The sequence below is a fragment of the Puma concolor genome, chromosome A2 (genome assembly GCF_028749965.1).
Source record: "Puma concolor isolate L17-30 chromosome A2, mPumCon1.1.hap2, whole genome shotgun sequence".
In the NCBI taxonomy this organism is placed as follows: domain Eukaryota; kingdom Metazoa; phylum Chordata; class Mammalia; order Carnivora; family Felidae; genus Puma; species Puma concolor.
Genome location: NC_141668.1, coordinates 161,102,153 through 161,128,719, shown reverse-complemented (window position 1 = coordinate 161,128,719; position 26,567 = coordinate 161,102,153). Strand labels below are relative to the sequence as shown.

Below are 26,567 nucleotides of genomic sequence, written 5' to 3'. Positions count from 1 at the left end.
CTCTCTAGTTCCATCACGTTGCTGCAAATGGCAGGATTTCATTCTTCCTCATTGCCAAGTAGGATTCCATTGTGTATATAAACCACAACTTCTGTATCCATTTGTCAGTTGATGGACATTTAGGCTGTTTACATAATTTGGCTGTTGCTGAAAGTGCTGCTCTAAACATTGGGGTGTACGTGCCCCTGTGCATCAGCACTCCTGTGTCCTTGGGTAGATTCCCAGCGGTGCTGTTGAGAACGACAGTAGACACTGGGTCACCTCGTTGGCTCAGTGGGTTCATCTTCCGTGTCTTGATTGCGGCTTAGGACATGACCCCATGGTCTGGAGATGAGCCCCCAGATTGCTTCTGCACTGAGCATAGAGATTTCTTGGGATTCTCTCTCTCCCTCTTTCTCTGACTCTCTCTCTCTTAATATAAATAAATAAACATTAAAAAAGCTTCTCTCTGTCCCTCTCTCCCTCCCTTCCACTCCCCCACTCATGCTTTCTCTCTCCTTCTCTCTCAAAAACAAAGAGACAGACAGACATACAGTACTAGAAATGCTACAGCTGGGTCCCTAGGATAGGCAATGCTTGGAAGACAAAGAGGACTAATCCCGGAGGGTTCCTTGGTCTTAGACTTGGAGGGAAGTGTGTCCCAGCTGAGATAAGGTGCCAGACGATTTAGACATCAGGAAGGGGACAAGTTCAGGGAAAAGGGGAGGCAAAAAAGAACTGCATTCACTTGGTCTCTGACCTAGTCTTTTGGGAACAGAGATTCATTAGGAAAAAATACTTGTGTCCAGAACAGTTTTCCACTTGGGAATATGAGATCAGAGGCTGGGGTACCAAGAGGGAAATGAGCCTAATGAGCGGATACGGGGAGCTGTAAATACTCTCCGGTCTCCTGTCAGCCTGTGCGACCTTGGATGGGAAGGGACAAGGTCTCCCTCTGTTCTTCCAAGCCCTAATTACGGCTGAGGGCTCATGCTTTACTCCGTCCTGCTGTCTCAGCTGAGAACAGAGCTTTAGTCCCTACCATCTGCAGTCCAGGGAGGCATTCAGACTTGTCACAGGGAGACCTTGTCAGACACCCCAGCCAGGTGAGCCCAACAGCCCGGTGCGCCGTGGATGAGAGGGTTAGAGGAATGGAAGTCAAGTTCATTAACCTGCCTTCACCTGAGAGCCAATTCAACTTAGTGCAGGACAGGCGATCACTGTGTTCATTTGTTTGTTTGATTAAGTGATGTATTTATTCAGTGGCTGTGTCAATTTCACAGAGTGGATGCTCCCACTTTCGTTGATCTTCCATATTCTATTCCTTTAACTTACTATTAAGGCAATGGCAGTTTATTTTACCACCCGGTGTCTCAGGAACCTCATGAGTTTCTTAGATAATTGCTCTGCCTCATCTGTTTCATTCACCACCACCCCCACGCTCTGCCTCGATGTCTGTTGAACAGACTTTTTTATGTTTGTGTAAATCACAGCAGAAACTTGCCATTCCAATATGGAGCCTCAAATTCATTTGTCCAAGGGAGGCTTCAGAACTGGCATTTCTGGGAACCATTTGTATACTTTGCAGGGAAAGGATGGCTGATCTGGCCTCCTTGGGTCGTGTCCATTCCCAGCGTAACCGGGATGGTGAGGTCTGTAAAGATAGGGAAAAACACAACCCAGGAGGACATGGTGTCTTGTGACTGGTGAAGGGTGAGCAATCTTCAAAAAAGTTAGAGAGGGAGGGAGCCAAACCAGAAGAGACTCTTAAAAACTGAGGACAATCTGAGAGTTGATGGGGGGCAAGAGGAGGGGGAGGCTGGGTGATGGGTATTGAGGAAAACACCTGTGGGGATTAGCACTGGGTGGATGAGCACCGGGTGTTGTGACCAAAACACCTAATCTGAGATGAAACAGGAGGGAATCTCTTCATAGGGACACTCCTTTGGGGCAAAAGGGACAAGATACTGAAATGAACTTCTTGACTGTGCAATATAAATGGTAGCGTTTCAACTATGTGAGTAAACTGTTCATGTGAAAATTAATGATGTCCTTTGCCTCTTTCCGGGGGTCAGTGCAACCTCATGGAACCAGGAAATACTACACGGATATCAAAATTTCTTCTCCTGGGATTTTCAGAGAGACCAGAATTGCAGCCCCTTTTATTTGGGCTTTTCCTCTCCATGTACGTGATCACTGTGTTTGGAAACCTGCTCATCCTCCTGGCCATCAGCTCTGACTCCCACCTCCACACCCCCATGTACTTCTTCCTGGCCAACCTGTCCTTTGTAGACATCTGCTTCACCTCCACCACCGTCCCGAAGATGCTCTGGAACATCCAGACTCAGAAAAAAGTAATAACCTATGCAGGATGCATCACACAAATGAACTTTTTCATAACCTTTGCAGGGATGGACGACATTCTCCTGAGTGTGATGGCCTATGACAGGTTCGTGGCCATCTGTCACCCCCTGCACTACATGGTCATCATGAAACCCAGGCTCTGTGGGCTGCTGGTTCTGGTGTCCTGGATGACGAGTGTCCTGTATTCCTTGGTACACACCTTAATGCTGTTGGGGCTGTCCTTCTGTACAGAGGTAGAGATCCCCCACTTTTTCTGTGAACTCAATCAGATGATCCAACTTGCCTGTTCTGACACCCTTCTTAATAACATGGTGATGTATCTTGCAGCTATGCTGCTGGGTGGTGGTCTGCTTGTCTGGATCCTTTACTCTTATTCTAAGATAGTTTCCTCCATACGTGGGATCTCATCAGCTCAGGGCAAGTATAAAGCGTTTTCCACCTGTGCATCTCACCTGTCAGTTGTCTCCCTATTATATTGTACGATGCTTGGTGTGTACCTTAGCTCTGCTGCTACCCAGAACTCACGGTCAAGTGCCACAGCCTCGGTGATGTACACGGTGGTCACGCCCATGCTGAACCCCTTCATCTACAGCCTGAGGAACAGAGACATAAAGAGGGCTCTGAAAAGAATCCTTGGGATCCAGTATTATAAGAACCAATCATCCAAAGGCTGGAAGCATGCCCATGATTGAAGGACTCAAATCCTCAGAGTCAGGAACTGCCAATCTTTGATCAGACTGTGGAAGTAGGATCTACTCCTTCTATTTCTTTCTTGGCATTTCCATTTGTTTGATCAACTTCTCTCTACGTTTAAGGAACTCACTTTATTAAGTTTCTACTGTGACTGAAATACAGACTGTTTCTCCGTTGTCTATCTTCAGACGTCCCCAAAGTTTACCCCAACCTGGGTCACAAATTCCTGAAATTTCTGTATCTCACATGGGACTAGTTGGATTTCTTAAAATTAATTTCATCTCAAATGTCTTATACCACGCCGGGTATATTTCCCCTAGATTTCCTGAGATCATTATCATGAGTTATACGCTTCATACGAAATAAAGGTACACTTGATCAGTAAGCCATTTCCATCATTTTACTGTCAAGGAGAATACAAAAGCACAGTTTCCACCTTGTGTCTCAGTCTTTTCCTTCACTTCCTTTAGGACTCCACCTGATGATGTGGACTCTAACATTGTTCCATTCAAGCCTCAGGCAATTCACACCCCGCTCTGGCTAGGAAAGCCCAAGCACTCACCCGCACCCATGAGCTTGCCCACACTCCCACAGACCTTTCCCGGACCACAGCCTATGCTGTGGCTGCACCAGCCCTTGGGTTCTTATTGTGACTGCAGGACTCACATCAGCAACATCTATCAGAGGACTCTAATAACCCCAGGTTTATTACTCATGTATGCTGGAGGGCACATGGGATGCTCAAAAGTCATTCTGGGAGGTCTCAGAACGGGAGAGAGAGTCAAGAGGAAGAGAGAGAGAGAGGGAGCCACTGAGGGATCTGGATTTATGAAGGACCATGGCCAGGGTGGGTAGCGGGTGTTGGGTTCACACGTTCTTGGAGAATTGTACTGAGTACAATGTGTGGGCTGAAGGGGAAAACCTGATTCACTCATGTGTCAGCCTCTAGTTTATAAAGGGCTTTCTGAAGAGGTACTTCATGACTGGGGGTAGCCGAGGGCTTATCTGGTGATTGTGGAACACATCTGATGATATGTTTATTCAACATGGTTGTGTTCGAAATGGACCCAGGGAAAATACGTCATTTCAGTCCCTTGCACTAAACATGCCCTTATGCTTTGTCAGCGTCTCTTGGTTTTATTCTGTTATTCAGCTCGAGGTCCAGAAACCCTACCATAATCACTGGGAAAACCTAATTAGCTAATATAGATCTCCCAGTGGAGCGTAGTTAGAAAGGCAAATTTGAATAAGCCGTTCGACCTGATGTGTTCTTCATATCGGCCTGACCATAAATATGAGGAGGCAAACTTTTGAAACACTCATTTCGTGACACACACAATATTTCTCTCATTTTTTAAAAAAAATCACAGTTCGTGCTATGCACCTATTTATTAAAGCATGGAAGATGGTGTTCACCACTGAGGGAGTTTGTTCATCGAGGCGCAGGATTGCTTAGTGTCTTCTACGTTTCATCACTGAATTATCTTCTGTTTCTGCTTGAAAACTTCTAATGCGATCCGCTCATATGATTCTTTCCGTTGTTACACGAAATAGCTTCCTTTTCCTGATATATGTCACAAATCCCACGCGATGGAGAATGCACAGTATCAGCAACATGTATTTAATACGTCCTTTCTGCTCTGAACTCTCTTCCACCTGCTTGACCAGAGGACGCTTCACCCAAGAACTGCATGTCCTGCTGGGGTGTGGTTCAGGGTTACCAGTTCTTCTGCACAAATGGGCACGTCATTCAGAGTCACCCAAGCTGACAAGCAGCCCTGTTCAATCTGCTGCATAAATCCTTCTTTGTTCTAAAAAATATAATAACATGTGAAAGGGCCTGGAGATTAGGATGTGGGCATATCTGATGGTGCCTTATTCTCCTTAGTGTAAAGCCTTGTTCATCAGGGTATTATTTTGGTCACTTATAAAAGCAATAAACACAGATTTCTCACAGCCTGAAGAATGAGCGAATACACGATCCTTTCACAATTACAGGCACGCAAGGACAAGATTTGGTGCAGAAGCCTTCACGCTACCTACACTTATCTCTAACACAAGATCATCTTCTTGCTGATCAAACAGTGGTCCGTAGACTCAGACCTGCACTTCAGCATCACCCAGGAGCTTGGAGAAACGCAGAATTGCTAAGATTTTGCACTTGTAGTGGGATCCGTGTGGCTTCACAGGCACAGTGAAGTTGGAGACATGCTGGTCCAGCTGGGTTTCTCACCGTTTATGGTGAGACATTGGTGGCAGGATAACAGTATTTTGGGGGTGCTTTCCTGGGGATTGTAGGTGTTTGGCAGGTTCCCTTCAGATTTTGACAGACGTCCCAGGGGAAAATTTATTTCTGGCTGAGAACCACGGCCCCAGGTTTGAGAACCAGAAGCATCCTGACAGAATCAAACTCCAGGGACACCACGTACTCAAATATTAAATTTGGACAGATGACAAGACATGACCAAGCACCATTTAGACATCATAAAATGTAGTTCATAACCTCAGGGATAAGATTTTATAAAGATTAAATCCAAACTCCCTGTGAGATGTTAAGCTCACATTGTAGTACATAACTAGATCGCAATACATCTGTTATATTTAAGGACCATTTTATAACAAGGGACCAAATGACAGCTTTTAACGACTTATAAAACAAGTGACAGAAAAAGTGTCTGGAGGCCAAGCTCTGTGGCACCCAAGTTTTATTGTCAGAAGTGATTTCTCTGCTGTATTATTTTTTCTTTTGTTTAATATATGAAATTTATTGTCAAAATGGTTTGCATACAACACCCAGTGCTCATCCCAACAAGTGCCCTCCTCCCTGCCCATCACCCACTTTCCCATCTCCCCCACCCCCCACCTACCCTGGGTTTGTTCTCAGTCCTCAAGAGTCTCTTATGGTTTGCCTCCCTCCCTGTAAATCTCTTTTCCCCTTCCCCTCCACATGCTCTTCTCTTCAGTTTCTCAAGATCCACCTATGAGTGAAAACATACGGTATCTGTCTTTCTCTGCCTGACTCCTTTCACTTAGCATAGCACTCTCTAGTTCCATCACGTTGCTGCAAATGGCAGGATTTCATTCTTCCTCATTGCCAAGTAGGATTCCATTGTGTATATAAACCACAACTTCTGTATCCTTTCGTCAGTTGATGGACATTTGGGCTCTTTACATAATTTGGCTGTTGCTGAAAGCACTGCTCTAAACATTGGGGTGTACGTGCCCCTGTGCATCAGCACTCCTGTGTCCTTGGGTAAATTCCTAGCGGCGCTGTTGATAAGAACAGTAGACACTGGGTCGCCTCGTGGGCTCAGTGGGTTCATCTTCTGTGTCTTGAGGCGGCTTAGGACATGACCCCATAGCCATGGAACTGAGCCCCCAGATTGCTTCTGCAGTGAGTGTGGAGACTGCTTGGGATTCTCTCTCTCCCTCTTTCTCTGACTCTCTCTCTCTTAATATAAATAAATGAACATTAAAAAAGCTTCTCTCTGTCCCTCTCTCCCTCCCTTCCACTCCCCCACTCATGCTGTCTCTCTCCCTCTGTCTCAAAAACAAACAAAGAGACAGACAGACAGCACCAGAAATGCTACATCTGGGTCCCTAGGATAGGCAATGCTTGGAAGACAAAGAGGACTAATCCCGGAGGGTTCCTTGGTCTTAGACTTGGAGGGAAGTGTGTCTTAGCTGAGATAAGGTGCCAGATGATTTAGACATCAGGAAGGGGACAAGTTCAGGGAAAAGGGGAGGCAAAAAAGAACTGCATTCACTTGGTCTCTGACCTAGTCTTTTGGGAACAGAGATTCATTAGGAAAAAATACTTGTGTCCAGAGCAGTTTTCCACTTGGGAATATGAGATCAGAGGCTGGGGTACCAAGAGGGAAATGAGCCTAATGAGCGGATACGGGGAGCTGTAAATACTCTCCGGTCTCCTGTCAGCCTGTGTGACCTTGGATGGGAAGGGACAAGGTCTCCCTCTGTTCTTCCAAGCCCTAATTACGGCTGAGGGCTCATGCTTTACTCCGTCCTGCTGTCTCAGCTGAGAACAGAGCTTTAGTCCCTACCATCTGCAGTCCAGGGAGGCATTCAGACTTGTCACAAGGAGACCTTGTCAGACACCCCAGCCAGGTGAGCCCAACAGCCCGGTGCGCCGTGGATGAGAGGGTTAGAGGAATGGAAGTCAAGTTCATTAACCTGCCTTCACCTGAGAGCCAATTCAACTTAGTGCAGGACAGGCGATCACTGTGTTCATTTGTTTGTTTGATTAAGTGATGTATTTATTCAGTGGCTGTGTCAATTTCACAGAGTGGATGCTCCCACTTTCGTTGATCTTCCATATTCTATTCCTTTAACTTACTATTAAGGCAATGGCAGTTTATTTTACCACCCGGTGTCTCAGGAACCTCACGAGTTTCTTAGATAATTGCTCTGCCTCATCCGTTTCATTCACCACCACCACCACTCTCTGCCTTGCTGTCTGTTGAACAGACTTTTTTATGTTTGTGTAAATCACAGCAGAAACTTGCCATTCCAATATGGAGCCTCAAATTCATTTGTCCAAGAGAGGCTTCAGAACTGGCATTTCTGGGAACCATTTCTATACTTTGCAGGTAAAAGGTCACTGATCTGTCCTCACTGGCTTATTTCTTTTTCGGGTGTGGAGTTTGGAGAGTTCTTTATAGATTTTGGATACTAGCCCTTTGTCTGATATGTCATTTGCAAGTATCTTTTCCCATTGTGTCAGTTGCCTTTTAGTTTTGTTGATTGTTCCCTTTGCAGTGCAGAAGCTTTTTATCTTCATGAGCTCCCAATAGTTAATTTTTGCTTTTAATCCCCTTGCCTTTGGAGATAGAGACACAGAATCTGAAGCAGGCTCCAGGCTCCAAGATGTCAACACAGAGCCCAATGCACAGATCCCAATGTGGGGCTCAAACTCATGAACCATGAGATTATGACCTGAGCTGAAGTGGGAAACCCAACCAACTGAGCCACCCAAATGCCCCATCTGCAAGGCATTTAACAAAGAGTTCGTATCTATTCTCTTCAACCTTCTCCAAAATATTGAATAGGAGGGAAAGCTTCCAAATACATCAAACAGCCCAACATTACCCTGATGCTGGAACCAGACAACGACACCCCCAAAAAGAAAACTATAGACCAGTATCCTTGATGAAGATAGATGCAAAAATCCTCAGGAAAATCCTAGCAAACCACACACGACAGTATATTAAAAAGATCGTTCACCACGATCAGGTAGGATTTATTTCAGGGATACAAGGGTGTTTCAATATTTTGAAAATCAATGTTATTCACATCAACAAAATGAAGGATAAAAATCATATGATCATCTCAATAGATGAAGAAAAATCATTTGACAAAATTCAACATTCATTCATGATAAAACCTCAGTAAAGTGGGGTTAGAGGCAACATACTTCCACATAATAAAGGCCACCTATGAAAATCGCATAGGTAGCATCATACTCAATGGTGAAAAGTGGGGAGCTTTTCCCCCAATGTCAAGAAGAAGAAAATATGTCCACTCACACTTATTCAACATAGTACTGGAAGTCCTAGCCACAGCAATCAGACAAGAAAAAGAAATAAGGGATATCCATATTGGTAAAGAAGTTAAACTGTCACTATTTGCAGATGACATGATACTATACATGGTAAATCCAAAAGAATCTACCAAAACCTTCCTAGAAGTATGGATAAAGAAGATGTGGTATATATACATACAATGGAATAATATTCAGTGATCAAAGAGAATGAAATCTTGCCATTTGAAAGAATGTGGATGGAACTAGAGTGTATTATGCTAAGCAAAATAAGTCAGTCAGAAAAAGACAAATATATCATTTCACTCATATGTGGAATTTAAGAAACAAAACAGACGAACATGGGGAAGTGAGGGAAAATAAGTTAATAACAGAAGAAGTAAAACCATAAGAGACTCTTGAATACAGAGATAGGCTGGGGGTTCCTGGAGGGGAGGTGGATTGGGGGTTAGCTAAATGGGTGATGGGCATTTATTTAAGGAGGGCACTTATTGGAATGAGCACTGAGTGTTCTATAGAAGTGATGAATCACTGGGTTCTACTCATGAAACCAATACTACAGTGCATGTTAACTAACTTGATTTCACATACATACATACATACATATAAAATTACCAGATGTATTACATTAATTCAGTAAAGTACAAGATACAAAATAAATACCCAGTAATCAGCAACGTTTCTGTACCTTAACAACAAAGCAGCTGAAAGAAAAACATTTAAAAACACCATTTACAATTGCACCAAAAAGAATAAAATATTTAGGAATCAACTTAGCCAAAAAGTGAAAGACCTATGCTCCAAAAACTCTAATACACTGGTGAAAGAAATTGAAGGTAACATAAATAAATGGAAAGATATTCCATGCTCATGGATTGGAAGAATTATTCTTGTGAAAATGTCCATATTACCCAAAGCAAAGCAATCGACAGATTCAATGCAATCTCTATCAAAATACCAACAGCAGTTTTCACAAAACTAGAACAAATAATACTAACATTTGTATGGAACTATAGAAGACCCTGCATAGCCAAAGCAATCCTGAGAAAAAAGAACAGACCTACCAGGTTTCAAGATATACTCCAAAGCTGTAGTAATCAAGACAGTATGCTTTTGGCACAGAAATAGACACATAGGTCAGTGGGACAGAATAAAGACCCCAGAAATAAAAGATGACTAAATGGGTTTAATCTATTACTTGGATGTAAATTTTTTAAAAAATTTAAAAAGGTGAGACTATGGGGAAAAGACAGTCTTTTCAATAAATGGTGCTGGGAAAACTGGGCAGAGACATGTAAAACAATGAAACAGGACAACATTCTTACACCATACGCAAAAACAAAAATGGATTAAAAACCTAAATGTGAGACATGAAACTGCCTGAAAAGAACACAGGCAGTAATTTCTCTGACATCAGCTATAGCAACATTTTTCTAGACAAGTCCCCTAAGGCTAGGGAAACAAAAATAAAAATGAACTGTTGGGATTCCATCAAAATTAAAAGCTTTTACACAGCAACGGAGACAAGAAAACAAAACAAAACAAAACAAAACAAACCTGATCTATTGAATGGGAGAAGGTATTTGCAAATGATATATCTGATAAAAGGTTAATATCTAAAATACACAAAGAATTCATACAACTAAACAACAACAAAAAAACCCAAACAATCCACTTAAAAATTGGGCAGAGGTTCTGAATTGACATGTCTCTAAAGAAGACATCCGGATGGCCAACAGACAAATGAAAAGATGTTCATCATCACTCATCATCAGGGAAATGTAAATCAAAACCACAAGGAGATACCACCTCACACAGGTCAGAAGGACTAAAATCAGAAACACAACAAACAAGTGCTGGTGATGAAGTGGAGAAAAAGGCACCCTCACACACTGCTGGTGGGAATGCAGCCACTGTGGAAAACAGTATGGAGGGTCCTCAAAACTTGGAAATAGAACGACAACATGATCCAATAAGTCCATTACTGTTTCCAAAGAAAAGAAAAACGCCAATTTGAAAACATATATGCACCCCTATGTTTATTGCAGTATTCTTTACAACAGACAAGATATGGAAGCAACCTATGTGTCTGTCAATAGAGGAATGAATAAAGAAAATGTGGCACACACACACACACACACACACACATACACACACACACATGTTTATCTGATGTGTCTTTACAAACATCTTCTCCCATTCTGTAGGAAGCCTTTTAATTCTTTTGTTTTCTTCACTGTGCAGAAGCTTTTTACATTGGTGAGGTCCCAATAGTTCATGTTCGCTTTTGTTTCTCTTGCCTACGGCAACATGGGTAACAAGAAGTTGCCGTATTTGAGGTCAAAGAGATAGCTGCCTGTGTTCTCCTCTAGGATTTGGGTGGTTTCCTATCTCACATTTAGGTCTTTCATCCATTTTGAATTCATTTCTGTGAATGGTGTATGGTGTAAGAGAGTGGTCCAGTTTCACTGGCATGTTGCTCTCCATTTTGCCAATACCATTGTTTAAGAAACTGCCTTTTTCCCATTGGACACTTTTGTCCAAGTTTTTTGTCGAAGATTGACCATATTGTTTTGGGTCCATTTCTGGGTTTTCTATTCTATTCCATTGTTCTATGGGTCCGTTTTTGTGTCAGTACCATACTGTCTTGATGACTACAGCTTTGTAATACACCTAGAATTACCCAATGTTTTATAAACGTCAACTTTAACCTGTATTAAACATATGAAACTCCTAGATGATTTGTCAAAAGGATATCAAATCCAAGGATTATTAAACCCATGGTTGTATAGCAAAGGAACACACTTTTTCTTGTTGAAGAAAGAATAGGTATTTTCTAGACTATCAGGAGTTGTGTTCCCACCACAACTCAATGTTTCGGAGAGCCAAGGGGCATAGTCAAGACAGGTTCCTGAGTCCTAGATTTGGAAAAAGAAACTTTCACTCAGGTCTGTGAAAAGTTTCAATGTTAGACAAGCCAGGGAAGTTTGAGGAGGAGTAATAAAAATTGGATATGCCTGAATTCTAATCTGATCTCTTGGGAACAGGGAAACTACAGAAAAAAAATTCCATTCTGTCCAGATAAGTTCCCATGGGGAGATGGGCTCAGGGGTTGGAGTAACAATGGGAAATGTGTCTAACGTTTCAGACACATTTTGCTGTGTCAGATGCAGCAAACATAAAGAGCTGTAAATATCTCCTCGGCTGCAGATCCAGAACATGTTTAATCCGAAGCCGGAGGAGACATGGTTTTTGCATTTGGATTCTTAAGTCTGGTTTGGGGACCAATGCTTCACTCCTTCCTGTTCTGGGAATAGAGCTTGCTTTCCATCATCAACAAACAGGGAGGAATTCTGACTTCCACCTGGAGACCTTCCTCTCAGAGACCCCATCTAGGTGAGTCTCAGAACTCAGCAGGTATTCCAGGGAAGGTTCCGAGAGAATGCAATCTGAAAGCTTTCCTCTGAGGTCACCTGACAGCCTAACCATCTTGGTCTCGGAGCCAAAAGAGCATTGTGTTTGATGGCACGCTGAACTCTTTCATTTTTTTAAGGTTTACTTATATTTGAGAGAGATAGACAGAGACAGAGTAAGAGTGCATGAGGGGCACAGAGAGAGGGGGACACAGAATCTGAAGCAGACTCCAGGCTCTGAGCTGTCAGCACAGAGCCTGATGTGGGGCTTGAATTCATGAACTGGGAGATCATGACCTGAGATCATGATTTTGAGAGAAAGAGAGAGAGAGGCAGAGTGTGAGTGGGGAGGACCAGAGAGAGAGGGAGACATAGATATGAGGCAGCTTCCAGGCTCTGAGCCATCAGCACAGAGCCTTATGTGGGGTTGGAACTAACCAACTGCGAGATCATGACCTGAGCTGAAGTCGGACGCTTAACCGACTGAACTACCCAGGTGCCCAACCCACTCATTTATAATCTATTTAAGATGTGAAAAAAAGGAAATGTCTGTTGAAATTAGCAATATAAGGATTATTGTTGACAATTAAGTGGTGGGAATAAAAGATCAGTTGGATGCGACTAACGAGGGAACGCCGGGTACTGTCTTCCAGGATAATCTGAACATTTCCCAAGAGTTTTGCAGTTAAAGGAAATATGAAAATACACTATTAGGTATGGAAGGAGGTGCAGTGAGGGAATTTAAACAATATTTTTAAGATGGGGTATTTTGGAGCATATTCTGTATCTTTTAGAAAGGTCCAGACCAATGGAGGGAGCCACGACCTGGCAACTGCAGTTCTGGAGACACACATTTCACAGAATCTTTTCTCCATTACGTCACTTAAAAAGTTTATTTAAAACGCAAACAGGCATATGCTAGAGGGTTTTATTTTGCACTTAGTTCATTACCTGGAGGAAGAATTTATGTTGGGGTTTATTGGCCACTTACTTTCGCTGTCGTAAATTATCAGTGTAATTTCTTTGCCTTTTACATTGAGTCTGAGTGTTCTTATTCTTTTCTTTGTTGCTCCTGCTGAATCATTTTCTTCCGTCCTCTTGATTGCATTTTTTCACACAAATAATTCTACTCCTGAAACCAATATTACACTATATTTTAACCAACTAGAATTTAAATAAAAATTTAAAAAAACAAAAAAAATTTGCAAATTTTAAGCCAAGTGTACTATTTGCTGTTTAATTCTTGTATGTATGTACAGGTATATTTTCTGGGTGGTGTGAGAGTTTATAAACTTTGGTCAAATCTACTAGTTGGCCATACTTTCTCCCCCACCCATTGCTTTCTATGTGCCTTGTAGTCATAAACTGCCTTTTGTATGTATTGCCACCTACCTCCCATCTGTGCTTCCTCGCTGCTGCCTTTTGTTTTGTGATTGGATCTATTTTCTAAACTAGCAATCGTCCTTCTGCCGTCCTGTGGAATCATGAATTTGTCTTGCATTCAACTTATATCTTTTCTCAAGTGTGTGTGACCCCACTTATGTTTGTATAGGATGAAATTATAATTTTATAGTCTGCTCCCTGCATTATTTTTAAAGTCAGTTATAATCATAATTCTCGTTTTCCTATTCTTTTTTAAGGTTTTTGCCTATTCCATTTTGATTTTGAGACGTGTTAATGTGATGAAATTGTTATTTTATATCTTTTCCTACAGAAGAGTATTTTTTTTTATTAATTTATTTTTTCAACGTTTATTTATTTTTGGGACAGAGAGAGACAGAGCATGAACGGGGGAGGGGCAGAGAGAGAGGGAGACACAGAATCGGAAACAGGCTCCAGGCTCTGAGCCATCAGCCCAGAGCCTGACGCGGGGCTCAAACTCATGGACCGCGAGATCGTGACCTGGCTGTGGTCGGACGCTTAACCGACTGCGCCACCCAGGCGCCCCCAGAAGAGTATTTTTAACTCAATGTTAATTAATAAGTTTATTTTGAATTCACTATTTATCCCAGTTTTCTTCTCTCTGCTATTCCTTGTATTTTATAAATTCCATTTTCTAAAAATGTGTTACTATATAAATGCACACCTTTATGAAACAGCAAAAAAATGAATTAAAGAAGTGAGGTCCTGCTCATTTGGATCTTACATTCAATGAGGAAAGCAGAGTGGGGGAAATAAATGTGTATCTGACACAATGTTCTCAGGGATAGACATATGAAGAAAGGAAACACGTTTTTGCACACTCACGTGCACACACATATAACTCAACAAGGACAACCACGAGTGATTGGTCTGCACCCTGACCACATACGATGTGCTCTGATATTTTCTATTGTGCCTTAGTTTTTCTATTCTAGTTTATTCTTGCAAACCACACCCTGACCCCACAAATGGTCCCAGTCTAAGAATATGGAAAACATTCCTCTCCCTGGTTCTCTGTTCCTGTGCTGGTAGCTCCCTGTTTGTGTTCTCTCTCTTTTCATTGACAACTCCTGTGAGCACAATCTCTCATTTGTTCATGCAATATGTATTTATTACTACTGTCCCCAACCAAACTATGTCTGGGGTAAAGGATGGGAGTAAGTATAACATGCCCAGGGCACCCACAGTCTAGCAGGGAAACATATATGGAATTAAATAAAAATTACAGTGATAACACCACATCTAAATTATCACAAAAGAAACTCTTTTTTTTCTTGTGGGAATGTCAAAACACACACGCACACACACACACTCACACACACACACACATTCATGAAGGAGATGACTCCTTGCTGTCTGAAAGAGGAGGTGGGAGTTTCAAGACAGAAGAGGTGAGAATTTCCAAATAGACCAGTGGATGATTCCAACCAGAGGGGAAGCAGGTGTGTAGGGGCTCGGAGTCTTGAGACTGGGGCTTGAGATGAAGCTACAACTCAAGTTCAGTGTCGGTAGAATTGATGTGGGTGAGGCAGCATGAGTGCAAAGCTGTTGGGTCAGTCAGGAGAGGCAAGCCAAGTGTTGGAAATATGGATGTGGGGTTCATTCTCCAGGGGGAGTCAGATGAAAGCATTAAATCAGGAAGGTGGACAGTAACGTAATCGTAATATAGACAGATCTCTCGGGGGTAAATGTGAATATTGGCTAGAGGGGTGCTAGCCTGTGATGGGTGGAGAGAGGAAGCAAACTGAAATAGGGCTGTGTAACTGGGGCCCCAGAAGTGGGGAAGTGATGGGGACTTTGAGAGAAGAAAAAGTCGGTCAAATCTCCTCACCAGTAAGAAGCAGTCATGAGCCATTGAGGGAACTATGCTAAGTTCTTTATGGCGTATTCACTAAATCTGCCAACCACCTGAGCAGGATAGATACTTCTAGCCCTACTATTTGGGGAAGGATATTAGCATTTACAATAGTTTGGTTGGGAAGGTGGGGGAAGAGAAGAGAGGGAAACAAACCACAGGAGATTCATAGGGGTAGAGAGCAAACTCAGGGTTGATGGAGCAGGTGGGTGGGGATGGGCTAGATGGGTCATGGGGATTAAGGAGGGTAATTGCTGTGATGACAACTGGGTGTTGTCAGTGATGATTCACTGAATTCTACTCCTGAAAACAATATGTTGCACTGTATGTTACCTGAGTAGAATTTAAATGAAAAAAAAAAAAGAGTAGTTTGCTTCATTCTTCAAATTCAAAAAGCAAACATATGTAGATCCAAAATTCAAAACTCGAGTCTCTGATGATGAAGGTTTTGCATTTTATATCACTTATAAGAGGTGAGGTTTTGTTAGCAAATAATCTTTTGAAATACGCCACTTTTGTTGTACTCTGTGTATTATCCTTAGAGAATTGTGGGGGTTTTCCCTTGCTTGTCATTTAGCGGGATGTCTTGATAACTTAGACATCCTAACTTTTCCTTTTAGATACATTGCTTTTTGCTGTTTCATTATTCTGGGCTTGAAGGAGACGTACCTGGGGTTGGGGTGTTGCCGGAACAAAAGACACATTCTCATCCCGCTGCTAGGGGCCGCCTCAACTCATAGATCTTTCTCCCCACTTTTCTTGCTCTCAGTTTTTGAAAATGATATTTTAATTTCTTTAAACACTGGCTATGAAAAGTTCATATTAATGCGGAGACCCTTGTTTACATGCTCATAGAAGACTTAACTACTGGAACTTGGATGGATTTTCACATCTTTAGAGGAAAGAAAATCTCTTGTATCAGTGTTTACTTAATTAATGTGCCTCGCGGTGAGAATAGTCTGGTTGTGACATGGTCCTAGGAGACTAGGGGGCATGCACGTGTGTGTGTGTGTGTGTGTGTGTGTGTGTGTGTGTGCCATGAGCGGTTCTCAAAGCAGAGGTCCTGGAAACCATAGTTCCATAATGTGACCCTTAATATACAGATGCCAGATTATTACCCAACACATGAAGATAAGAGGGGGGCCCATTTCTATCCAAAGATTCTTTGGAAACAAAATCAATAAAGTGCAAGGGACGCTATGTGAAGGAGGGATTCCTTGTGCCGTGAAGTTTCATCAGTACTGGGGAGGCCATCTTGTTCCTCAACATTCCCTGCCACCATCCGTCACCACTCTTCCTCTTGCTCATTCCCCTCAACGCAATGGCTTTGGTTGACCATTGAATGACCAATGAATATTGGTTTTTAAAACAACAAGCAACCCAACAAAAGGAAAAATGGTGAAAGGGAGTGGGAGATACTGGCTTCCAGTTAAGGAACGAAGGACACACAGGACTAAAAGGCACAGCAAAGGGAATATAGTCAGTGATACTATCACAGCATTGTGTGGTGACAAATGGCGGCTCCACGTGTGGTGAGCATGGTGTGATGTGTAAAACTGTTGGATTGTACACCCCAAACTGCTGTAACATGGTGCATCAACCACCCTCAGGTTTTAAAAATTGATTAAAAAAAATGACTTTTCTCAGAGCCTCTGCACTGGTCGTTCCCTCTGATTGGTGTCCTTTTCCCCAGAGGACTTTGTGTCTCCTTCTGTCTCCTTGAGGCCTCTGTTTAGATGTGTTTTGGTATGCCCGAATAACCAGTAAAAAGTAACGTCTCCACCTGCTCTTTCCTTTACACAGGCTTTGCTTTTCTTCATAGCACCTGTCACCTTCTCATATTTTATGCACTCTTTCATTTGCTTATCCTCTGTCTCCATCACTGAACCTTACAGACTTTTATTTTTTTGACACCTGTACTCTTTGCCTGGAGATGAGTCAGTGCTCAAGGGTATTCCTCAAATGGGTGACAGAATTTCTCATTAAAACTATAGAATCCATGAGTATTAGGGGAAAAAGCTAAGTGTGGGATGTGAATTCCTATTCAAAGCTGGCATGAGGGAGTCCCCAGAGGGGGCAAGTTCTATCCAAAAAACTATGGATATTGAATTTTTGAAAGAAAAATAAAAATTATAGAATTTCAATGATATTTGCAATGTTCATTGTTGAGAAACTCGGTCATGCTATTTTTTGTTCCCTGATAGTCCCCTCTAGCCCATGGAACCGGGAAATGATTCACAAATTTCAGAATTTTTTCTTCTGGGACTATCAAAGGAACCAGAGCTGCAGCTCCTCATTTTTGGGCTTTTCCTCTCCATGTACCTGATCACTGTGTTTGGGAACCTGCTCATCCTGCTGGCCGTCAGCTCTGACTCCCACCTCCACACGCCCATGTACTTCTTCCTGGCCAACCTGTCCTTTGTAGACATCTGCTTCACCTGCACCACCATCCCGAAGATGCTCTGGAACATCCAGACCCAGAACAAAGTCATAACTTATGCAGGCTGCATCACACAGATGTATTTTTTCCTACTCTTTGCTGGATTGGACAATTTTCTACTGTCTGTGATGGCCTATGACCGGTTCGTGGCCATCTGTCAACCCTTGCACTACATGCTGATCATGAAACCCACCTACTGTGGGCTGCTTGTTCTGGTGTCCTGGATGATGAGCACCCTGAACTCCTTATTACAAACCTTAATGATGTTGTGGCTGTCCTACTGTACAGAGGTGGAAATCTCCCACTTTTTCTGTGAAATCAATCAGGTGGTCCTGCTTGCCTGTTCTGATAGCTTTCTTAATGACATGCTGATGTATTTTGCAGCTGGATTGTTGGGTGGTGCTTCCCTAGCTGGGATCCTTTACTCTTATTCTAAGATAGTTTCTTTTGTATGTGGAATCTCATCAGCTCAGGGCAAGTATAAGGCATTTTCCACCTGTGCGTCTCACCTCTCGGTTGTCTCCCTATTTTATTGTACTGGCCTGGGAGTGTACCTTAACTCTGCTGCTACCCAGAGCTCCCACTCGAGTGCAACAGCCTCAGTGATGTACGCAGTGGTCACACCCATGCTGAACCCCTTCATCTACAGCCTGAGGAACAAAGACATAAAGAGGGCTCTGAAGAGAATCGTTGGGGTTCCAGTGTTGTAAAGGTCAATTGTCCTGGGGCTGCAGACATGCCATGATTGCAGAGCTCAAAGCATCAGAGCCAGGAACTGCTATTCTTTGATCAGACTGTGGGAGTAGAATCTGCTCCTTCTATTTATTTCTTGGAATTCCCATTTGTTTGATTTCAACTTCTCCATACATTTCAATAACTCACTTTATTAAGCTTCTGATCTGTCTGATATACGGTTTCTCCTTTGTCCACTCTCATACGTTCCCAATGTTTTCCCAAATGTTGGATCACAAATGCCTGTACATTTCTGTATCTTGCAATGGGCAAGTTGGATTTTCTTTTATTTCTTTCCAAGATTTTATTTAAATTTACATAATTAGCATATAGTGTAGAATTGGTTCAGTAGTATAGTTTAGTGATTCTTCACTTACCCAGTTCCCATCACAAGCACCCTTCTTTTTTATTTTTTTTTATTTTTTTAAACGTTTATATATTTTTGAGACAGAGAAAGACAGAGCATGAACATGGAGGGGCAGAGAGAGAGGGAGACACAAAATCTGAAACAGGCTCCAGGCTCTGAGCTGTCAGCACAGAGCCCGACGCGGGGCTCGAACTCACGGATGGCGAGATCGTGACCTGAGCCGAAGGTGGCCGCTTAACTGACTGAGCCATGTAAATAACTGAGATATGTAAATAACTCATACAACTAAACAGCAACAAAAAACAATGGGCAGAGAATCTGAATAGACATTTCTCTAAAGGAGACATCCAGGGGCGCCTGGGTGGCTCAGTCGGTTAAGCATCCGACTTCAGCTCAGGTCACCATCTCGCGGTCCGTGGGTTCGAGCCCCGCGTCAGGCTCTGGGCTGATGGCTCAGAGCCTGGAGCCTGCTTCCGATTCTCTGTCTCCCTCTCTCTGTGCCCCTCCTCCGTTCATGCTCTGTCTCTCTCTGTCTCAAAAATAAATAAAAAACGTTAAAAAACATTTTTAAAAAAATAAAAAATAAATAAAAAATAAAAAAAATAAAGGAGACATCCAGATGGCCAACAGACAAATGAAAATATGCTCAGCATTTCTCATCATCAAGGAAATGTAAATCAAAACCACAATTGAGATACCAACTCACACATGTCGGAATGGCTAAAATCAAAAGCACAACAAACAACAAATGCCGGTGACAATGTGGAGAAAAAGGTACCTTGCACACTTTGGGTCGGAACGCAAACTGGTGCAGCCGCTGTGGAAAACGGTGTGGAGGGGCCTCAAAATTTAAAAATAGGACTACCTTACGATCCAAGAATTCCACTACTGTTTCCAAAGAAAACAAAAATGCTACATTGAAAAGATATACGCACCCCTAGGTTTATTGCAGCATTCTTTACAACAGACAAGATATAGAAGCAACCTAAGTGTCTATCAATAAATGAATGGATAAGGAAAATGTGGAACACAAACACACACACACACACACACACACACACACACACACGAATATTGATCTGATGTGTCATTGACAAACATCTTCTCCCATTCTTTGGGCAGCCTTTTAATTCTCTTGCTTGCAGAAGATTTTTACTTCGGTGAAGGTCCAATAGTTCATGTTTGCTTTTGCTTCCCTTGCCTCCTGCGACATGTCTAATAACAAGTTGCTAAATCCGAGGCCAAAGAAATAGCTACCTGTGTTCTCCTCCAGGATTTTGATGGTTTCCTGCCTCACGTTTAGGTCTTTTGTCCATTTTGAATTTATTTTTGTGTACGGTGTAAGCAAGTGATCCAGCTGACTTTGCCTGTTGTTACCCAATTTTCCAGCATCATTTTTGAAGAGACCGCCTTTTTTCCATTGGATATTCTTTCCTGCTTTGGGGAAGATTGCCCGTATCATTGTGGGTCCATTTCTGGGTTCTCTATTGTGTTTCATTGATCTGTGTGTCTGTTTTTGTGTCAGTACCATACTGTCTTGATGACTACAGCTTTGTAATACACCTAGAATTACCAAATGTTTTATAAATGTCAACTTTTAACCTGTATTAAAAATACAAAACTCCTAGTTGATTTGTCAAAAGAATTATGAATCCAAGGATTATTGTAGCCATGGTTTTACAGCAAATGAGCACATCTTTGCTTGGTGGAGAGGGAATAGGTATTTTCTAGACTATCAGGATTTGTGTTCCCACCACAACCCATGTTTTAAAGAACCAAGGGTCATAGTCAACACAGGTTCCTGAGCCATAGATTTGGAAAACAACTTTCACTCAGGTCTGTGAAAAGTTTCAATGTTAGAGCTCTGGAAGCCAGGAAAGTTCGAGGAGGAGTAATAAAAATCGGATATGCCTGAATTCTAACCTGTATCTTGGGAACAGAGAATCTACAGGAAAAAATTCCATGCTGTCCAGATATGTTCCCATGGGGAGATGGGCTCAGGGGTTGGGGTAATGATGGGAAACGTGTCTAAGGAGTTGGTGCAGAGAACAGATACAGCAAACATAAGGAGCTATAAATATTTCCTCCGCTGCAGATCCAGACATGGTTAACCCGAAGCTGGAGGAGACGTGGGTTTTGCATTTGGATTCTCAAGCCTGGCTTGAATGCTTCACTCCTCCCTGCTCTGGGAATACAGCTTCACTCTCCATCATCAACCAACAGGAAGGAATTCAGACTTCCACCTGGAGACGTTCCTCTCACAGACCCCATCCAGGTGAGGCTCAGAGCTCAGCAGGTATTTCAGGAAAGGTTCAGAGAGATTGGTAGCTGGAAGCTATTTAATAGACTATTTAGTAGACTATTTAATAGTCTGTGAGAATATTAAAAGGAACTACACCCACGAAGACTCATGAGGGAGAGGACTCCTTGCTTCAGAAAGAGGAGATAGGATTTTCAGGATAGAGAAGAGATGAAAAACTCCAAACGGACCAGGGGGTGACTCCAAGCAGAGGGAAGCAGGGGTGTAGAGGCTCCGAGACCTGAGCCGGGCCTTCCGGAGAAGCTACAACTCAGGCTCGGTGTGTGTGAGATCGAAGGGGTGAGGCGGTGTGAGTGTAAAGCTGGTGGGTCGGTCAAGGGAGGCAAGCCAAGTGTTGGAAGGTATGGGATTGGGGGTTCATTCTCCAGGGGGGAGTCACTGGGAAGGGGTTAAGGTGGACAGTCGTGTAATTGCAATATTAGAAAGACCTCTTGGGTAATTGTGACTATTGGCTAGAGAGGTGTCAGTCCATGATAGGTGGAGACAGGACAAGGAACTGAAATAAGGCGGTGGATTTGGGACCCCAGAGGTGGGGAAGCGATGGGGACTTTGAGAGAAGAAAAAAAATCAGCCAAATCTCCTCACCAGTGAGAAGCACTCATTGTCAACACAGGGAGCTGTGCTAAGCTCTATATGGCGTATTCACTAAATCTGCCAACTACCTGAGCAGGATAGATACCTCTAGCCCTACCATTTGGGGAAGGATATTAGCATTCACAATAGTTTGGTTGGGAAGGTGGGGGAAAAGAAGGGAGGGAAACAAACCACAGGAGATTCATAGGGGTAGAGAGCAAACTCAAGGTTGATGGAGGCAGGTGGGTGGGGATGGGCTAGATGGGAGGTGGGGATTAAGGAGGGCAATTGCTGCCATGAGCACTGGGTGTGGTAAGTGATGAATCACTGAATTCTGCTCCTGAGACCAATATTACACTGTATGTTACCTGACTAGAGTTTACAGGGGGGAGAAAAAGAATAGTTTGGTTGGTTCTCCAAGTCCAAATAGCAAATGTGGAGATCCCCGATTCAAAACCGGTTTCTGATTGTAAAAGTTTAGCATTTTATATCATTTAGAAAAGTTGGTCTTTAGCAAATAATTTTCTAAAACCCCCCACTTTTCTTGTACCCTGTGTATTTCCTTTTGTGAATTGTGGGTGTCTTCCCTTGTTATTCTGGTGGGATGTCTTGATAACATGAAGACATTCCTACTTTTTCTTTTGGATAAATTGCTTTTTGCCGCTTTATTATTCTGGGCATCAAGGAGATGTACCTGGGGTTGGGGTGTCCCCAGAACCAAGGACACTTTCTCGTCATCACCACCAGGGGCCACCTGAGCTCATTAGATCGTTCTCCCCACTTTTCTTGCTCTCAGTTTTTGAATTTGATTTTTGTTTCTGTAAATACTGGACACAAAATGATCACCTTAAAATCGAGACCCATATCTACATGCTCACGGGAGACTTATCTACTAGAATTTGGATGTTTTTGCAACTTATAGGAAAGACAATCTGATATTGAACAGCTTGCCTTATATCATTGTTTGCCTAATTATTGTGACTGGAGGTGAGAATAGTCTGGTTGTGACATGGTCCAAGGAGGCTATAGAGCGTGTGTGTGTGTGTGTGTGTGTGTGTGTGTGTGTGTGTGATGAGCAGGTCTCAAGACAGAGGTCCTGGAACCCATACCTCCAATACATGACCCTTAAAATAGAGGTGCCAGATTACTACCAACATATGAAGCTAAGAAGGCCCATTTCTATTCAAAGATTCCTTGGAGAGGAAATTAATAAAGTGCAAGGAACACCATGTGAAGGAGGGGTTCCTTGTGCAGGGAAGTTTCGTCAGTGTCCGGGAGGCCACCGCATTCCTCCACATTCCCTGCCACCACCTCTCATCAGTCTTCCTCTCGCTCCTTCCCCTGGACACACTGGCTTTCTTTTGAGCCTGGGTCTTTAACACAATATGCAAACAACAAAAGGCAGGATGGTGAAGGGGAGTGGGAGACACTGGCTTCCGGTTAAGGAATTCCTTCCAGGTTCAGGAAGGGGAGACTCAGAGGAGGTAAAGGCCCAATGGAGGGAATACTGTCAGTGATGCTGTCACAGGCTGTGTGGTGACAGATGGCAACTCCGTGCCTGGTGAGCAGGGCGTGATGTTGACACTTGTTGAATCACTGTGTGGCGCCCCCCAAACTAACGTGACCTGGTGTGTCGGCCACCCTCATGCTTTAAAAAATTTAGAAAAACCCACGTCTTTCCTCAGAGCCGTCGCACTCATAGTTCCCTCCGATGGGCACGCTCTTCCCCAGAGGACCTTGTGTCTCCTGTCTCCTCGAGGGCTCTGTTTACATGTGTGCCGGTGTGCCCGAACAACCAGGAAGAGCCATCCCTCCATCCACGCTTCCCTTTACACAGGCTTTGTTTTTCTTCACGGCACCTGTCACCTCCTGATATTTTATCTGGTCTCATTTGCTTATCCCCTTTCTCCATCACTGAGCCCTCCAGGCTTTTGTTTCTAGACACTTAGACACTTTGCGTGAAGGTTAGTCAGTGCTCAAGGTTATTCCTCAAATGCGTGACAGAATTTCTCATTACAAGTAAAGAAAACATGAGCACTTGGGGAAAATGTTAAGTGTGGGAAGTGAATACCTATTCAGAGGTGGCATGGAGATGCTGAGAGGGGACAAGTCCATACAAAAACGATGGATATTCACTTTTGAATGCAAAATAAGAATTGTAGCATTTCAATGACATTTGCAAAGTTCATTATTGAGAAAATCAGTCATGTTATTTATTTATTTTTTTTTTTGTTCCCTGGTAGTCACTCCAGCACATGAATCCAGGAAATGATACACAAATTTCAGAATTTTTTCTTCTGGGATTTTCAGAGGGTCCAGAACTGCAGCCCCTCATATTTGGGCTTTTCCTCTCCATGTACCTGATCACTGTGTTTGGGAACCTGCTCATCCTCTGGGCCGTCAGCTCTGACTCCCACCTCCACACGCCCATGTACTTCTTCCTGGCCAACCTGTCCTTTGGTGACATCTGTGTCACCTCCACCACCATCCCAAAGATGCTCTGGAACATCCAGACACAGAGCAAAGTCATAACCTATGAGAACTGCATCACACAGATGTATTTTTTCCTGCTCTTTGCAGGATTAGACATCTTTCTTCTGACAGTGATGGCCTATGACCGCTTTGTGGCCATCTGTCATCCCCTACACTACATGGTCATCATGAATCCCCGGCTCTGTGGACTGCTGGTTCTGGTGTCCTGGATCATGTGTGTCCTGAATTCCTTGTTACAAACCTTAATGGTGTTGGGGCTGTCCTTCTGTACAACCTTGGAAATCTCCCACTTTTTCTGTGAACTCAATCAGATGATCCAACTTGCCTGTTCTGACACCTCTATTAATAACTTGGTGATGTATCTTGCAGCTATGCTGCTGGGTGGTGCTTCCCTGGCCGGGATCCTTTACTCTTACTCTAAGATAGTTTCCTCCATACGTGGGATCTCATCAGCTCAGGGCAAGTATAAAGCATTTTCCACCTGTGCATCTCACCTGTCAGTTGTCTCCTTATTTTACTGTACAGTCCTAGGAGTGTACCTCAGCTCTGCTGCTACCCAGAGCTCACTCTCAAGTGCCACAGCCTCGGTGATGTACACGGTGGTCACGCCCATGCTGAACCCCTTCATCTACAGCCTGAGGAACAGAGACATAAAGAGGGCTCTGAAAAGAATCGTTGGGGTTCCAGGGACGTAAGGGCCAATTGTCCTGGGGCTGAAGATGTGCCCATGATTGCAGGGCTCAGTGACAGGAACTGCTATCCCTTTATCAGACTGTGGAAGTAGAATCTGATCTTTCTTTTTCTTTCCTGGAATTTCCATTTGTTTGATTTCAACTTCTCTATACATTTAAGTAAATCATTTTATTAAGCTTCTGCTCTGTCTGATGTACAGTTTATCCTTTGTCCATTTTCATATGTTCCCAATGTTTTCCCCATCCTTGGGTCACAAAGGCCTAGAAATTTCTGTATCTTACAATGGGAAAGTTGGATTTCTTTTTCTTTTTCTTTCCAAGATTTTATTTAAATTCATGTTAGTTGACATATCGTGTAGTATTGGTTTCAGGAGTAGAACTTAGTGATTCATCATTTACATGCAACACCTACCACTCATTACAAGTGCCCTCGTTCATGCCCATCACACATTTAACCCATCCCCCCACTCACCTCCCTCCAGCAACCCTCACTTTCTTCCCTATCATTAAGAGTCTCTTATGGTTTGCCTCCCTCTCATTTCTATTTTATTTTTCAGAAGCTGGATTTCTTAAAAATCTTTTCATTTCAAATGACTTCTATCATGCCAAGTAGATTTCCCCAAGATTTCCCAAAAGAATAATCGTTCCTCATATGGGAGAAAACTACACTTGGCCACTAAGCTCTTTACATAATTCTATTGTGCAGGAGAATACAACACCACAGTGTTCACCTTGAGTCTGTCAATCTTTTTATATCATTACCTTAACTACTCTTCCTGAGAATGTGGACTCTAACAGTGTTCCTTAAAATGAACAGGCTAAATGTCAGGCTATTGACATCGATGTCTAACGTAGGAAAGCCCAGGCACTCACCTAAGCCCATGAACATTCCCACAGACATTTCCCTGACCAGAGCCTATGCTGTGACTGCACTGGCCCTTGGGGTACCTACTGTGGTTGCAAGGCACACCTCCACAACACCCATCTGGGAACTCTAAAAACGCAAGGTTCATTACTCACAAACGCTGAGGGCACATGGGATTCCCGAAGGCCATACAAGGAGGTCTCAGAGAGGGAGAGACTTTAACAGGGAAGGAAAGAGAGCACTATGAAGGATCTGGCTTTTGGGGGGTCCATGGGGGGAGTGACTATGTTTTTCTGGGCTCATTTTTTTTTTTATATATTTTTTTTCAACGTTTATTTATTTTTGGGACAGAGAGAGACAGAGCATGAACGGGGGAGGGGCAGAGAGAGTGGGAGACACAGAATCAGAAACAGGCTCCAGGCTCTGAGCCATCAGCCCAGAGCCTGACGCGGCGCTGGAACTCCCGGACCGCGAGATCGTGACCTGGCTGAAGTCGGACGCTTAACCGACTGAGTCACCCGGGCGCCCCTGGGCTCATTTTTTATGGATGAATTTAAAACACGAGTGGAGTTGGAGGATGGGCCGAATGGGCCAAGGAGAGGGGGAATGGAGTGATGGAAAGATCAATAATGAGAATGGAAAACACAGTGTGTGGAATATAGTCATCCATGATGTACTAGCGGTATAATGGGACAGGTGTCAGTACACCTGTGTGAGCCCCGCGTAATGTACAGAGAAGTTGAATCACTGTATGGCAGACCTGAAACTAAGGTAACATCGTGTGTCAACTACACTCATGTAA

General features: G+C 43.2%; 3 protein-coding genes across 3 annotated transcripts; all 3 read left to right on the top strand.

Moving 5' to 3' along the window:
• The first annotated feature begins 2,063 nt into the window (after positions 1-2,063).
• On the top strand, positions 2,064-3,035 carry LOC147583707 (olfactory receptor 7A17-like). The gene has a single exon (XM_086682709.1). It carries the CDS (start codon positions 2,064-2,066, stop codon positions 3,033-3,035), a length of 972 nt encoding a protein of 323 aa, XP_086538835.1.
• A 14,444-nt stretch (positions 3,036-17,479) lies between these two features.
• Positions 17,480-18,433, top strand: LOC112851459 (olfactory receptor 7A17-like). The gene has a single exon (XM_025914970.2). It carries the CDS (start codon positions 17,501-17,503, stop codon positions 18,431-18,433), a length of 933 nt encoding a protein of 310 aa, XP_025770755.2. The 5' UTR covers positions 17,480-17,500.
• Positions 18,434-23,970: 5,537 nt separating this feature from the next.
• Positions 23,971-24,903, top strand: LOC112852330 (olfactory receptor 7A5-like). The gene has a single exon (XM_025915819.2). The coding sequence runs from the start codon at positions 23,971-23,973 to the stop codon at positions 24,901-24,903; it is 933 nt and encodes a 310-aa protein (XP_025771604.2).
• Positions 24,904-26,567: the final 1,664 nt, after the last annotated feature.